Source organism: Mytilus californianus, unplaced genomic scaffold (genome assembly GCF_021869535.1).
Source record: "Mytilus californianus isolate M0D057914Y unplaced genomic scaffold, xbMytCali1.0.p SCAF_3, whole genome shotgun sequence".
NCBI lineage: Eukaryota > Metazoa > Mollusca > Bivalvia > Mytilida > Mytilidae > Mytilus > Mytilus californianus.
In genome coordinates, this window is record NW_026262679.1 from 20026153 (window position 1) to 20043831 (window position 17679).

The 17679-nt window shown below is 31.2% G+C and overlaps 1 protein-coding gene across 1 annotated transcript in view; it reads right to left on the reverse strand.

The window, feature by feature from the left end:
- Window positions 1–290: 290 nt before the first annotated feature.
- Window positions 291–17679, reverse strand: part of LOC127734069 (serine incorporator 5-like) — a 37697-nt gene continuing 20308 nt past the window's right edge. The window contains exons 8-12 of the mRNA XM_052243695.1: window positions 16532–16627; window positions 13601–13859; window positions 10674–10780; window positions 8227–8365; window positions 291–7341 (exon numbers count right to left, since the gene is read on the reverse strand). Of these exons, the coding sequence (XP_052099655.1) occupies window positions 7104–7341; window positions 8227–8365; window positions 10674–10780; window positions 13601–13859; window positions 16532–16627 (839 nt within the window). The 3' untranslated portion in view covers window positions 291–7103. The remainder of the gene's footprint in view (window positions 7342–8226; window positions 8366–10673; window positions 10781–13600; window positions 13860–16531; window positions 16628–17679) is intronic.

Genomic DNA, 17679 nt, shown 5'->3' on the forward strand with positions numbered 1-17679 from the left:
TTTAAGTGAACCTGTTATAATTTCCTTGTACATGTTCCACTCCTGGTGTTAAACATGTCAACACTAAAGACCTTTTAGTGACACAGCTGTGACTTTCTCTGTGACATGAACCACTTTTGATGTTATAACATGTCATCACTGAAAACCTTGTGATTTTCTCTGAGACATGAACCACTTTTGATGTTATATCATGTAATCTCTAAAGACCTTTTAGTGACACGGTTGTGATTTTTCCTTTTAGTGATCCAGTTGAGTTTTTTTTTTGAATAGAGGTTTTCATAACAAAAAGATTAAAAAGAATCAATTTTTATTGCATAATAAACTAAATTTAAAATACAAAATAGGAGAAAATCTGTTATAACTATGATTACAACCTGAAGGCACAGAATTTTGATTAAGGCAAATTATAATAATACAGTTAACCTCTTTATACTGAGTAAACTTTGAATTTCATTGATTCAATTCATTTTTTTTGTAGCCAATTTTTATTTGCCATTTTGTTGATACCAACAGCTATGATAGTAGAAGACAAATTGTTTACTATTAATTGTCCAGTTAAAAAGAGATTCACTGAATGAAAAGTGTTTGTTAGAACATAAATAATTGGAAAATTAATTTGTACAATAGTACAGAATATATAAATATAATAAATTTCATTAAATGATGCAATTTGTATTCAAAAACTGTTGTTCTATAGTACACACTAGAGTTTACAATAAATCAACATTTTCTTTTAGCATGTTTTTTTATTCAAGACAGAACTGTCAATTAACTCTATTAAAATAATACTTCATCACCATCAGCTGCTTGCTCTTTTTCTTTCCACAACACAAATGCTATGTGCATTAAAATATGAAGAATATTTAAAATGATAATAATTCCTTAAAGACAATAATAAATTGATTTATAAAATTTTGCACAATCAAGCCCTGCATATCTTTTAACATAATTATCTGAACCATGACAGTAAAAGTAACATCTGATTTTAAACCTGCATAATACATCACATGTTTTATGATTGATTACTAATGATTTTCACACATTCTTCATGATGATTTCTACAGCACCTCTCTCAATATTGCACATGTATGTGAATAGAGACTTAACAAAAATGTAAATGATTATCTAATACACAGCACAATATAAGTACAATCAAATTATAGCCAATTCAACAATAAAGGGCTATTGTTATCAATGCAGTGCAAGTTATGTTGCCTAATGAGGGGTTATAAAGAATAAATATTCTTGTACCAGTTTTTATGTAACACATATGAAGTAATGCAAAAGAAAAAGTAACATATTAACCTTCTGTTCTGAGGTCATCCATATAAGGCTTAAAATTCTCTCAAATTGTCTAAACCTTAATCGTATTTAAAAATACATTTCATGATAATAATTAATACCTCATATGTAATAAACTAATAATCTTTATTGTGCCAGAGTCGGAGATGGGTAGTTGTGGGTGTGGTGTTTTGACCAACATTCAACTTAACAGAAAAGAGAACTGAAATGGACTAAAACAAATTTGAAAGGTAAGTCAAAGCTTTTGAATTATATGATGTTATAATAAAACAGTTTTAGCTTTTTGATTGGGCCAATACATTTTTTCATTGACCCATGAAAGTAAATTAACTTTCAGACTGCGCCCTCAAGCCAGTATATACTTTCAGATAGTCATTTATTGACCCATCAAAATACTGTGATTGTATTCTATTTGTTTCCAGTTTTATGTTATTAAAAAATAAATTTATGTAAAATTCTATGTACAAATTAAAAAAAATATTTAAGGGGAAAATGAAACATGGCAAGATTAAATAGGGTATCCATCCCTTAGAAAAAACAAACTAAAAATGCCTGTATTTACAACCTATAATTAGACATATCACTGACATTTTTAATTAAAGACTGGTTCCAGTTGCTCATTTGTACGGGAATCCAGTTATCTGAAAAAACCTAGAGAAACAAATTGTCATTTCGAAAACTAAACTGATTGATGGTGATATTTTTTAAATCATTCTGATATTTTGATGGTCTTAAAACCTAAATATAATAGTAATATTGGTCCGAAATACCTTGGGAGACATCTTTACTATAAAAAAGGATTTGAGTTTGTAAGACAACAAAAAACATTTATTAGATGTATCATACACGTATTGAAAAAGGAAAGGTTAAAGTGATGGTATGGCCTTAAGAAGGTAATGGTAAACAACTTCTAAACTTTCTTATCTAAGGGACAACATCATAATATTGATGTCCGATAAAAAATTAATTCACATTGTTTGAGGGATAAAACTATCTCCCAGTTTTGTTATCCATCATCAATTTTTGGGTTGATTAAATACATATCAAAGTTCTGCCTTTCCTATGTTCAGACCTTACAATCAAATAAAAGCCATCAAATTGTAATGGAAAGACAATTTTTGAACCAAGAATATTGAGGAAAAATAAATCATAATATCTATAATATTAGAATGACGTGAAATCTTATACAGATCGACTTAAGCTTGTTTTCTACCCACCCATGTTTTTGTGCATGGGTACAAGGATTTTTATAATCTATTTAAATAATTTACAGTTTTATTTTTTATGCATCAGATTATTCATACTGCACATCACTTTTTCAATATTATTAAAGTGATGTCCTAAGTCAATTTACAGAAAAAAAACATACATTGTTGCAGAAATACAACATCCATTCAGATATGAAAACAATATGTTGACAAGGGAAGATTGAAAATGTGTTTATTACAAGCAAGTATTAACAAAGTTCATTGCTCCACACAGTAATTTGTTGTTGGGACAACTCCTTGTGTCTTAAAAATGTCAAGAGCTTTAGAATATGCGTAAAAAATGATTTTCTTCCAAAAAAATTGAAGAAGCACATCTACACTTGATGGAAATATATTTGCAATATATATTATTATTTGAGCTTAGGTTTCCTCATGTGACCAACTGTTCAATTTTAGAACAAACAGACCCAGGTCATAAGATAGCAAAACAGGGAGATAGAATTTCATCAAAAACTTAAATAGATAAAAAAAAAAGTGTTATTAAAAAAGTTTAATTTTAAAAGTTGGATATAGAACCCCTTTGAGTCCCTTATATGCTGGAAACAATAAAAACAACAGTATGTCTATTGACAATATAGCATTTTGAAATAAATTTTCTGAGATCAGATAGATACCATTATACAACCGCCATTGTTTGTGTTCATGCAGAAAACTACATTATGAAATTACTTTCAAGCAAAAGCCTTAAGTTTGATTAAAAATCTTGTCAGAAAAAGCATTCTCATTTTTATGTACAGGTATATATATATATATATATATACACAGAAGATTCCCTCTTTAAATAAAACTTGGTACTGTAACATAAGTTTGGTCCCAATAGATCTTTAAAACTGTACAACCTTGATCAATAAGTGAGATTCATTGCATTGGTAATCATATATAATCTATAATACAATGGTAAATCTGTCTAAAACAGAATTCATTCAACAAAAACTAAATGCTTTATATACAAAGACTATAAGAATAGGTTAAGCAACAAAAATGTAAAGTCAGAGTTGTTGCTCAGGGCTATTCCATTAAAACATACAAGGTACCCAGGGAATGCACTTTGAAAATGGGATAATCATCTATACAAGCAATTTTATAATATATTTCTGTCATTTTCACTTTACAAAATAGTCATTAACACCCATACATGGTTTAGATTTCAAAGTGCCTTCCCTGGGTCCCATGTATGATTTTATGGAACAACATTTATAACCGTCTACCCTGTGACGAGTTTAATACTAAATATAACTGATCCTTAAAAAGATAGCCATCTGTTCTATTATTATTATTATCTATCAAAATATTACAACACTAAGAGATGTGGGAAAGTCAGAACATAAGAAAGGAAAAATGGTAAATTAATTTTTCAACTGTACACAATTCTGTTTAACCAAATAAAAAAGAATTTAGCAAGAGGAATTTAACAACTAAATTGTTTTCCCTTATGGCAGTGATGTTTTATCTATTTCCCAAATGATATTTCTCTCATCACAGTGAAAAGAGTGTGATATGAATAAGTGATAAGAAATATTCATTTATTCTGTTAAATGTTACAAAATTGAAACATTTTCATTGGCTATTTGTAAGGTAAATGATGACTTTCAAAGGTTACATCTCCCCATTGTCAATGGAGATTAGTGATTTCTTCAATAATATACAAAACACTCGCATGTTTCTTCTGAAAGTATTTTTTTCTTCAAATTTAGTTCCATTATGAAACGTCCAAAATGCTTGGAAACTTCTGATGTTAACAATAGTCTCGTTCAAGAACAAAATATTCTCAATACCATAAGCAAACTAACATTTGAAGAGAAGCATGTGCAATCAAAAACCTTTCACCAGAACAAAGAGAATTTTTACCATAAGGGAAATAGGAACTCGTGAGAATTGGATATGGCTTGATATCAACCCTTGTTTTTTAACTTCAATAAATATATCAACTCCCCAAAGGGTCGTTTATTATTACATTGAAATTAAATGGCTTGAGTTGATATCAAGAGATATCCAATTCTCACTCGTTGTGAAACCTCTAACACATAGAAAGTTTGAGCAACTTCATAATAATACCAAACACCATATTAAAAAAACATTAAAAAAACTTCTATAAAAAATTATTAAACAATATGGCTGTAATATTATGATAAAACAAATTAAATATAAATATCATAAATAAATAAACAGAATACTGAATATTTTACCAAGGAATGACTACAGATAAAACAGAGGATATAAAATACATAAACATTTATGCATATAATACACTAAAACTTAATATTACTGGCAATTAGATGTTTGTCTATTAATCTTGAAATTTACCATCATTAAATGTACTGGAATCAGTTAGTACAAAACATTTAACAAACATTTTGTTTAGTACTGACTGCATTATAATAAAAACAAAAATATGATAAAGTTCAAGATTTGTTAAGTACCACTATCATGTTGTAATGCCCAATGACACATTTTCAGAGGTATGGCATAAACACTGTAAGTGTAATGTGACGGTACCTAAATTGCACCTATTTTGAAAGGTTTTTCACCATCATTTATCTACTATATAGGTCCACAAACTTGATTTGAATCCATACTGAATCATATACAATTGATTTGAACCAACCTCCAAATGATCCAAGATTATGTACCTAAATTGTACCCATGCTCAACTACACATCCATAAAAATCTAACAACCTAACAACTGATGTTTTGTTTTATTTCTACAAATTTTGTTAACAATTTGATAATAGTCCATGCCAATTATGCATTTTGTATGAAATGGATTTCTGCGACACATTTTAATCTCTCAATTTTAAAAGCTGACTTTTTGTAGACGTTGCATTTATTGTTTTCGTAAATTTTACTATTTTCACGAGAGACTTCATCTGTTGATATATAATATGACTGTTTTGAGCAGTTTTTAGAATATTTAACTTTGTTGAAACACATGCATAATAATAAATGATAAAAAGATGAATTGTTTAGCGTCTAAGAAATCCTATAAGATATCTGTCGCTTTTTATGCAAAATGGGTGCAAATTGGGTACTCTGTGCAAGTACTGTAACGTTTTCTATCAAATAATCAAAGAATCATTTGGGGTAGTTAGCTGACATTTACCTAGAAATACCTATTGCATTTGGCATTGAATTATTATCAACCTTCATTTATATATAATGATGAGAATGCAAGATAAGTAAATGTGGTTCCTCCAGATGTTGTAGTAGACTATTACAAAAACAAAATTACAATTTGAGTTTAAATGTTTTAAACATTCATCCTGTTGCATTTTTCACTTCAATAAAAACATTGTATTTACTTCTGGATTTACAATGCCCTTTTATTTTATATAATTCATGAAATTCTTTCTTGGATGGAAAATAAAGAAACATTCTATTCACAGAAAAAGGTTTTATAAAAATGTTTTACATTGTACATGATAAAAATATTGAAACAAATTAACATGTGGTTGCCTCCAGCCTAGAAAAATATAAACCAATTAGTATGGCACTTATTTTGAGGAAATTTCTCTTTATATACATTTCATTCAAACCGAATTACTATATCAATTAAAATTTATTCAAAGAGAGAACTTTATGTTAAAAACACAGAAAAATTTCACAACAAAAGGACACTTTTTATATTAAATATTATGCATGTTTATATCAAAATACAACATGAATTTTAGTGTTAGTTAAACAATTAAGGTGAAATTACTAAATAAAATTTCCTGTAAATTTTAAATAACACCCATGTGAAAACAATTCTTTTATAAATTATATAGTTAATTTTCATGTGGAAAAAATGTAAATTTCAGATTAATTTCATAAAAAAATTCTTTGTACCTTTTGAAATTAAACAATACAACTGATAAAAACAAAAAAGTACTAAAACTTATTTGTGGCAAAAAGATTTGCATTTCTATTGGGGTTTTGTTCAATACTAATAAAGGGATTGTACATACAACATAAATAATACAATCATAAAGACAATATTTATATACCTCCATGGTTTATTGTAAGTTTAAGATAAAAACATACATAAAAATTGATTATATATATATATATTTCATAAAATATAAAATATTATGATTTAAACCTGATTTGTCTGCATAATTAATTCTGTTTTGACCTCAACCATCTTAAATAGGTTAGCCTGAGAAAGGTTTACATGAAAAATATACAAACATAGATTGTGTAGTTATTTCATTTTTCCATTGGGGGATTTGGCCTTCAACAAACAGATCATATTTAATATACGTTTGCCAAAAGAGAAAAAGAACATTGTTGATTTATTTGACAAACGATTCAGGAATTGTCAGCTGGTATCAGGACATACCTATACCCTATTGAATGATAATCAAGTTTTAATAAATTAACTAGTGCTACTAAATTTTCTTTCCAAAAAAAGATACAAAAACAACAATTATAAACATGGTAAAAACATGAAGTATACAAAAACAATAACACTATATAAAATGAAAAAAGTACTAATAAGAAAAATATATAATTATATTTCTGAGACGTAACAAATAATTAGAAAATAACTAAATTCAAAGAACTGATTCTCTGGACGTGATTGCCTCAGTAGTTTGGTTGAGACTTGCTGACTCTCCTACCTCGATCTCCGGATCTTCATCCCTGGGAAATGATAGATCTCTACAACATGGACAACACCTACGACAAAACAATACCCACAGGTATACAATAACACATGTCCAACTTGATCCCATCTTTACCCATACTGCTGACCAATTTAGGCCAAACTTATTTATGTCAGATTCAGCAGGCCTGAAAAAACATTATGTAAAATGTACTATAGTTGAATGAAAGAATTTTTCACCCTCTTTTTAAGTCATATAAATTTATATTTATATACTGTGTAACATCAACACCGGTTATAGGTACCCCTGAGAGCGGTGGAAAAAACAAATGAAAAGTCAGGTAAGGTCAAATTCTTCTTATTTTCACTATATTCTACGTTGTGCTGACAAGTAAAGTTTTGTGATTCCTAATAATGTAGCTACTATTTAGGCCTGATTATGATCCTTAATTGGCTTTCTCTCTCTTCAAATCATCAGAATCTGACCGGGTGGTACCTGTTCACAGAAGCATGTGACAAGTTCAAACTTGTTAAAACACATTTATCCTTCAACTATTCATTTGACGTTTGCATATAACAAATTTATATCACATTCAAGATTGAACAACACTATTTTTCAACATAACTATTGTTTTCATGGAGAAATTCATGTAAACAAAGCGAAAAAATTGTACGGCGAATAGTTTTTTACTGTATGGAGCATAGAGTAGATACTTTTTGCTATCATTGTTTTGGGGTACCTATATCCAGTGGTGATGCTACAAAGTGATATATATATATATTTCATTTTTGAATTTACACATATTACCTATGTGAAAAAATTTCCTGATTAACAAAATGCAAACTTTTGATTAATTTACTGAATTGCTAGCTGTAACAAATTTCAATGCTTTTTAACAAGATATGTAGTGTCTTTGAACAATCAATCATTTATAATAATGATGATCAAATGATACAGTTATCATAAAGAGATGTTGTATATATTGCCAAAGAGAAAATTATCCACTAGAGTCCAAATGATGTCGATGTAAGCAAATATATATAGTAAAATTATACTGTAAATATTTACTGACCTGTACCAGTTTGTGAGCTGCATCATGACATAAAGGCTAGCTAAACAGAACACTAAGTGGAAGAATGCGTAGTTGTAGGATGTACCATTGTTTTCATTATAGCTAACAGGTTGGCCCCCTTTCTCAGTTGGGTTGTGTCCTTAAAAATAACAGCAGTCATAATCATAAAGAAATTAGATTAAGCTCTTAATTCACGTTTAACCAACAAAAGTAATGAATTATATAACTGTACATATGGCTATCTATGATAATTTATTCTCTTTTTTTGTTCAGTTTGTTTATTGAGAATGTTGTGCAGTTCTATTCCTATTATGTAATCCCTAGCCCAGTTATCTAACATATACCATGATGTGTCCCATTATTGTATTAATCTTTGTCTTATTTCTGAATTTTACAGTGATTGTCTGGTAATTTATGACATTATTTGTTAGATTTCTTTTGCAAATATAATGTATCATTAGTCAATATTACCCGGAACTCACTGATGAAGCATGATTGACATCAAGCAAAAAATTCTGCTCAAACCAGTGCTAGTGGCTGACTTAGAACTTGCAGTGAGTTGAGAGTTTTTGCTCTATGTTAAAGGCCTTAATGACTTTTAGATGAAGAACAGCAATAAAAGGACTGTTCCTTAGTATTTTGTTGTTTGATATGCATGTAGTGATTTTGCTTTTGCATTATATAAACAGACTTTTTGTCTTGTGCTGTGTGGAGGTTTAAAAAATTTTCCCTGTGCTACAAATTTTTGCTCTAAAATTTTTACAATTATGGCATTTTTTTTTACGATTATCTTTTGTATGTGCCCCTGGTTGTCTAAGTTTTGTATTGTTTCTGTATTTTACTGTGAGATAGTAAAGAGATTTATGACAGTATATTATCAAACTGGTAGTAGGGGCTGTCTTGAACTTACAATGAGGTGAGGGTTTTCACTCCATGTTGAAGGCTCACTGTGACTTTAAGACAAGGAACAGCAAGTCACTTGTTTTTGTAAAAGTTACTTTGACTTACTCGACACTAGCTACAAGTCACTTGTTTTTGTAAAAGTTACTTTGACAAACTCGACACTAGCTACAAGTCACTTGTTTTTGTAAAAGTTACTTTGACTAACTCGACACTAGCTACAAGTCACTTGTTTTTGTAAAAGTTACTTTGACTAACTCGACACTAGCTACAAGTCACTTGTTTTTGTAAAAGTTACTTTGACCAACTTGACACTAGCTACAAGTCACTTGTTTTTGTAAAAGTTACTTTGACTAACTCGACACTAGCTACAAGTCACTTGTTTTTGTAAAAGTTACTTTGACCAACTGGACCATTGCTACAAGCCTTTTATTTTTGTAGTGTACTTTGACTAACTTGACACTAACTACAATTCACTTGTTTTTGTAAAAGTTACTTTGACTAACTCGACACTAGCTAAATGTCACTTGTTTTTGTAAAAGTTACTCTGACCAACTGGACCATTGCTACAAGCCTTTTGTTTTTGCAAAAGCTACTTTACCTCACTACACAATGACTACAAGCGTTTTGATTTTATAAAAGTTACTTTGGAGCCTGTAATTCAGTTTTGTTGTTGGTTGCTATCTCATATTTGTTTTTCGTAAATTGCTTTGTCATAAATTATAAAGCCGCTGGTTTTCTTGACTGAATTGTTTCCCATAGTTGTAAGTCTGGGCTTTTTATAGCTGACTATAAGGTATGGGTCATATAATGACCTATAGTAGCTAACATTCATGTCTTTTGGACTTGGGTGGAAAGTTGTCTCATTGGCAATCAAACAACATTTCCTTATTTTTATATTGACTAACAAAACAACAACTGCAGACCACTCTTTCTTGTAAAAGTTACTTTGACTAACAAGAAAACAAATTCAGGCCTAATATTTTTTTACTAGCCTCTTTTTTGTTTAGTTGAGGATTATACAAGAAAATGACGTAAAACACAGGAAACCAAAACAACAACTCTATGAACTAAACCCAAAAGACTGGGAGCTCTTATACCACAGGTTCTCATGCAGTCTGATAACTCATTTCAGAAAGCTCTTATTTGTAGTTGCCTCGAAAAACATGATGCAAATTTTATATTGGTCATTATGTGTAAGAATAACAAAACAACAACTACAGGCCTCTTGTTTTTTTTAAGTTGATTTACTTACTTTGACTTACTGGACAACAACTACAGGCCTCTTGTTTTGTTAAGTTAACTTACTTACTTGACTGACAGTCAAACTGGACAACAATCACAGGCCTCTTGTTTTGTTAAGGTGATTAATTTACTTTGACTGACTAGACATCAACTACAGGCCTCTTGTTTTGTTAAGTTGATTTACTTACTTTGACTGACTGGACAACAACTACAGGCCTCTTGTTTTGTTTAGTTGATTAACTTACTTTGACTGACTGGACAACAACTACAGGCCTCTTGTTTTGTTAAGTTGATTAACTTACTTTGACTGACTGGACAACAACTACAATTTTCATGTCTTGGTTCCAGTATATTGTTTCTTGATCCCCTTCTGATCCCAAATTTGTGGGACTCTCTTGAAGATGTTAAACTGTAATTTAAACAACAAGATAAGACAAGAGTGCACACGCTGAAATGTCTCGCCTTCTTTACTAATCATTGATATTATGTTGATAGTCCTAAATATAAAGCTTTATTACAACTGTCACATAAACTTAACATTAACCAAGTAAACTAAACATTGACCAATGAACCATGAAAATGAGGTCAAGGTCAGATGAACCATGCTAGGCAGGCATGTACAGCTAACAATTCTTCCATACAACAAATATAGTTGACCTATTGCTTATAGTTTAAGAAAAACAGACGAAAACACAAAAACTTAACACTGAGCAATGAACCTTGAAAATGAGGTCAAGGTCAAATAAAACCTGCGTGACTGACATATAGATCATAAAATATTTCCATACACCAAATATAGTTGAACTATTGCATATAGTATTAGAAAAAAAGACCAAAACTCAAAAACTTAACTTTGACCACTGAACCATGAAAATGAGGTCAAGGTCAGATGACACCTGCCAGCTAGACATGTACACCTTACAATCATTCCATACACCAAATATAGTAGACCTATTGCATACAGTATAAGAAAAACAGACCAAAACACAAAAACTTAACTATAACCACTGAACCATGAAAATGAGGTCAAGGTCAGATGACACCTGCCAGTTGGACATGTACACCTTACAGTCCTTCCATACACCGAATATACTAGACCTATTGCTTATAGTATCTGAGATATGGACTTGACCACGAAAACTTAACCTTGTTCACTGATCCATGAAATGAGGTCGAGGTCAAGTGAAAATTGTCTGACGGGCATGAGGACCTTGCAAGGTACGCACATACCAAATATAGTTATCCTATTACTTATAATAAGAGAGAATTTAACATTACAAAAAATCTGAACTTTTTTTTCAAGTAGTCACTGAACCATGAAAATGAGGTCAAGGACATTGGACATGTGACTGACGGAAACTTCGTAACATGAGGCATCCATATACAAAGTATGAAGCATCCAGGTCTTCCATCTTCTAAAATATAAAGCTTTTAAGAAGTTAGCTAACGCCGCCGCCGCCGCCGCCGTAGCCGCCGCCGCCGCCGCCGCCGGATCGCTATCCCTATGTCGAGCTTTCTGCGACAAAAGTCGCAGGCTCGACAAAAAGTATCACATTTGTTATTGATACATATATACTTGAGGCTGAGCATGTTTTATGTTCAAAATGTTATAAAAAGTGTTTAGTTTGTGACTCTCTCTATCTCCATATAATGGGTCTGTTTAGTGTCCGTTTCCTATTGTGACATTTCATTGGCTATAAGAAATGGTGTAATTTAGACCCTGGAGTGGCTAACAAGATGAAAATTGATCTCTTGTATTGCCTGTTTTCTAGTTTATTTCTTATAACTTTAGCCCATTCATATTTTCAATGTACATATATTTCATGCTAAAAGATCTTCACTCTTTATCAACATGTCAAAGTTTGAATAACTTTCTCAACTGTGTTACAAGGCTTCCAAAACGGTCATATATTCCGGACATTTGTATAATGTCCGGTAAAAGTCCGGCTGGGAAAAGCATGAAACGGACATCTACTTTTTAGTTTTCAAGGCTTAAGAGACGGTCATTTTAACATAATTCGCGATTTTTTTGACCAAACCTTTTGCCTTTAACAGCCACACATTTCCGGTCATAAAAGTGACATGATCATTAAGTACTATCAAAATAACCCCTACTTTAATACCTTCTCATTTTAATCAAGGCTAATTAGTTGTCGAACAGCTGAAATTTACCTGTTCAGGTGACAGGTAAACTATTTTGAGCCAGACATTGATCGGTCTATTCAGTTATTTTCTTACATTTCAGCGGTTTGCATCTAATCAATTTAGTTAAAAAGATTTAAATTATCAGAAATACGTTTACAAATATGATTTGATGAAAAATTAAAAAGGTGAAAATGAAAAATCGTCATAACCGACACGTTGTTTGAACCAGAGACATGGCTCTGTTTGAACTGATACACATGTGCGCAGGTGTGAAATTTAATTATGCATCCTAATTTCTTAAAAAAATGCTTAAATTGTCATTGATACCTTTATCTCACGTTTATTTCGAATATTTTCGTAAGAGCTACTTACACTCATTCATGCTTTGCAAACGTACACGGAATTTACGTATCTGTCTCTGGTCCATGTTTTACCATTGTCAAGATAGCATCCAGTTTAGATTTAAAAACCAAAGTAAAGTTTTTGACAACGTTATTTTGCACAAATAAAGAGTCTAAGCAGATATAAGTACGCTGATGTTGCACACTTCGAATGATGCACTGCCAATTTAACAGTTTACGTCAGAACTTCGAATTTGAATCAAAGAAAGTTTGTCTTAAGGGATTAAAATCGGGATAATATATAAAATGTCCGGCTGGCAAAAAATAATTTTGGAAGCCCTGCTGTGTTAAGAAGAGATAAAACAACAGATAATAAAGGTTATACTATGATGTAAGACAGGAGACAAGAAGAATGCTATGAACTGAACCCAAAAGACAAGGAATTTTATAAGCACAGTAGCTGTTGTTAAATCAGATAGTTTGTCAGCACATTCCAGTCAAAACATTTACATTCAGCAAAATTTAAGTTTCAAATTAAATGCAATATATTCATTTAAAATTTTGATATAACACATAATTTTGAAAATAAGTCTTGATAAAAGGCATAAACATTGGATTAATAAGGGGTTTATGGATACATCAGACTGATATATAAAATGATGTGTAATATTAAATCTACATAGTGAATAACAACAAATTAGTAGTTTTAATGAATCATTGAACAACATTGTTTTAACAATTACCTTGCATACACCGCCATGATAAATGTAATCACTAGTCCAGCATAGGCTGATACCATTTCACTATAGGCAAATGATGGTTTAGGCCGACACATTATCTTTGTAGTATTAGTCATAACATGAAAACTGTCTTGTGGTCCAGAAGCATGGTCCATCTTCCTGAGAAGTTCGTTATCCGAAGGTGCAGAACCAGTGTTTGATGGATCTATTTGTCGCATAGATTCTAATACTCTAGTCCTGACTGTTTCTAATATCATGGTAACTATAATAGATCGATTGATTACATTATATTGATTGGTTGACTCTGGTGTTTAATGCCACTTTCAGTACAATTAGCTACATCACGGCAGCCAGTTTTTATATGTAGAGGGAGCCGAAGTACCGAGAGAGAACACAGATCTTTGACAGGAAAACTAGCAATCCTAAAGTAGTCAAACAAGATTGAAGTCAAACTCACACTACTGTTAAATATACAGTGTAATTACCTGAGACAGATGTATATTGTCATTACCTAAATTAAAACTGATATCAATAACATTTAACAATGTACACATCACTATGTTTATGTATAACAGCTGTTTGATTCTGCCAGTGTACTTGATCCGAAGGATGAAAATTCCTAGTGTTTTATATCCACCAACAAAAATGCACTAGGTTTTTTAATTCGGGGCTAGTGTAAAATATCCAATACTCGTCATAAGATTCTGAAAAGGGTTTTCTTGAAGGGGAAAAATATATAAAAAATGGGACTTGGTATTTGTTAGGGGTATTTGATGTAACTTAAACTTGCAAAGGTGATTTATGTAAAAAATGGACCCAAAAAACTAGTGTTTTTTAACCAAGGAATGTTTGATTCAGCCAGTGTACTTTATCTAAAGGATAAAAATTCCTAGTGTTTTATATCCACTAACAAAATTGCTGGATTGATTCAGATGAATTAAACTGGTTCCTTGAAAATGATTCACATTTTAACCCATCAATTTATGTAACCAATATACCAGTCTACCATAAACATAAACAACAGTTTTCACACTATTTACATTCAATAGTCTCTTGTAAATTATCAGGAATAAACACACAGTGGAATGAAAAAGCGCTTACATATGCAGATTAAACTAGAATCTCTAGGAAATTGCTCATCAGGTAGAAATATGCAATCAACATAAAAATCCTGACAAAAAAAAATGCTTCTCATTTTTGCTGTTTAAAGTTTCCATTGAACTATTATAGTTTTTAAAGATAATAGGCCAGGGAGTCCATGATATTGACTATGCATTATAAGTTACAAGGGAATCCATGATATTGACTATGCATTATAAAGTTACCAGGGAGTCCAATATATTGACTATTCATTATTAAGTTTCCAGAGAGTCCATGATATTGACTATGCATTAATAAGTTACAAAGGTCTATGATATTGACTTTGCATTTTAAGTTACAAAGGTCTATGGTATTGACTATGCATTTTAAGTTACAAGGGTGTCCATTATATTGACTATGCATTTTAAGGTTCAAGGGAGTCCATTATATTGACTATTCATTATTAAGATTCCAGGGAGTCCTTGATATTGACTTTGTATTAATAAGTTAAAAGGGAGTCCATGATATTGACTATGCATTATAAGTTACCAGGGAGTCCATTATATTGACTATTCATTATTAAGTTACAAGGGTCTATAATATTGACTATGCATTATTAAGTTACAAGGGAGTCCATGATATTGACTATTCATTATTAAATTACAAGGGAGTCCATGATATTGACTATGCATTATAAGTTACCAGGGAGTCCATTATATTGACTATGCATTATTAAGTTACAAGGGAGTCCATGATATTGACTATGCATTATTAAGTTACAAGGGAGTCCATGATATTGACTATTCATTATTAAGTTACAAGGGTCTATGATATTGACTATGCATTATTAAGTTACAAGGGAGTCCATGATATTGATTATGAATTATTAAGTTACAAGGGAGTCCATGATAATTGATATTGACTATGCATTATTTAAAAGTTACAAGGGAGTCCATGATGTTGAGCAACCTCTAGTGCTTGTACCACACTCTAACAATTAAAATGAAATTGTTTCTCTGACCTTGCTTTGTACTAGACCAGCACTCTTAGCCAGATTTTTAACTTGATAGTCCAAGAGGTAAAAATTCGCAGGAAGACATGTCATCCTATCGGGACACATTATTCGTACTCTGAGCTGACCAGTCTTTGCTCTTACTCCTCAATGTCACATAATTAACAGAGAAGCAGCAAATAACAATTTAAAAGTCTTTGGTGTGACCTGTCCAGGGTTTGAACTCATAACCTCTAGCACTTGAGGTAAACATGCTACCACGAGACCACCGAAGAGGTTCAAGATATTAGACAGCTTCTTTTTACATTTTTATCTTTTTTTTGCATTTTAGCGTTGGTGGCCATGTTGAATGGCAGGCAGAATCATAGGACATTTACATACCACAAGGATGATTGTGGCCAAGTTGAGTGTCAACTGGCCAAGTAAGTTTCAGAGAAGATTTTTGTGGCATTCTTATGATCTCTTATTGGTTGAGTGACCTAAAATAATTCACAAACTATAATCTAGACACCCTCAAGATCAACCATGTATTAAAAGTTTGGTTTGAATGGGTTCAGCAGTTTCAGAGGAGATTGTTTTTAAAAATATTACACCAAATGACAAATGACAAAACTTCATCACTGCTCTGAGGTCTACATGAGCTGACAAAGAAAATGGATCTGGCTTTATAGTTACCGGTATACTCACTTGGCATGATTATCATCATGTGTGAAAAATTTATCCTTTAGCTGCTATTGAACATTTCTTGCATATTTTTGGCTCCCACTTAATAAAGTGGCTGTAAAAAGTTACACAATAATGTATATACATGGAGCCTGGTTTCTGTATTAATATGTACTTACTCTCTTCAGGAGGTTCACTAGACAGTGCTGACCAGGTCAAATACATCACATATGTACTTATGACAGATGCTTGTAGAAGACTGTTGTTTTTATTGTCTACAAATAAAATAATGCAGTTCTATTTCAGAAAATTTACCTGAAAATATCCTGAACAATACATCACTTTCTAAAACATTCTACAATATCAATTTACAATTTTCGGATAATATATCTCTAATTATTCTTTTTTGTTGCTTAATTTTTTTTTACAACTGCACAATTCTGCCCTAATCTTATCGTGGTATTGACACTAATACCAATAAAATGTTCATAGAATACTCTTTAGCACAAACAGATGGTTGATATTGATTTTGGGGAGGTTGTCCCAACCCGTTCTTGTTTTGCTTTCCTCAAATCTAAGGGGATTCTTTAAGGATGTTCGCTGCTTTGTTTCAAAATAACACGGTTCCCAAAAGACTGTTATAAATTGATAGTATATAAATAACAGAACTAAAAAAGCAGAATAAAATGAATGGTTTCATGTCCTTATTTTTGTGATATAAGCCATTGACAATTTGGCGGGATATGATTCTCTCTAAATTTTTCATACATTTAACATAGGCACTTTTTTCCTCTCAAAAACTATGAAAAATAACAAGGATTTAATAAGATTTTCAAAAATGGTTTTTAAACTATATGTAGTAAAATTATGAAAAGAAAAGGAGATTTTAGTGGGCAGAATTTTTATTGGCACTACATAGATAAAACTAGAGGATTCCAAATATCTGACAAAAAGCTCTTGTCTGTTTTAATGTTTTTCTTTGAATTCCTTATGAAAAATCTTGGAAGAGATATATCAAGAAAATTTCTGGAAGCTCATATCTGTTTCCACATTATAGTTTCCACATCATAAGGGATGAAAGGGGGGAAATGGCTTTATTCAAAGGTGCATCAACTCTCTTTCAATTTGTCATCAAATTTTGACAAGAGCTTACAGATATATAATATGGCAATAAATTATGCATAAAATATTACACTTCTACAGGAGAATGAATGTGTCTTGCATAACGCTGTATCCATATTTTCTTGTAATGTTTACATGTACAAACAACCCTGTTTTAATATGATGACATGTTATGGTATCACACTGTGTTAAACATAGAGTTTTC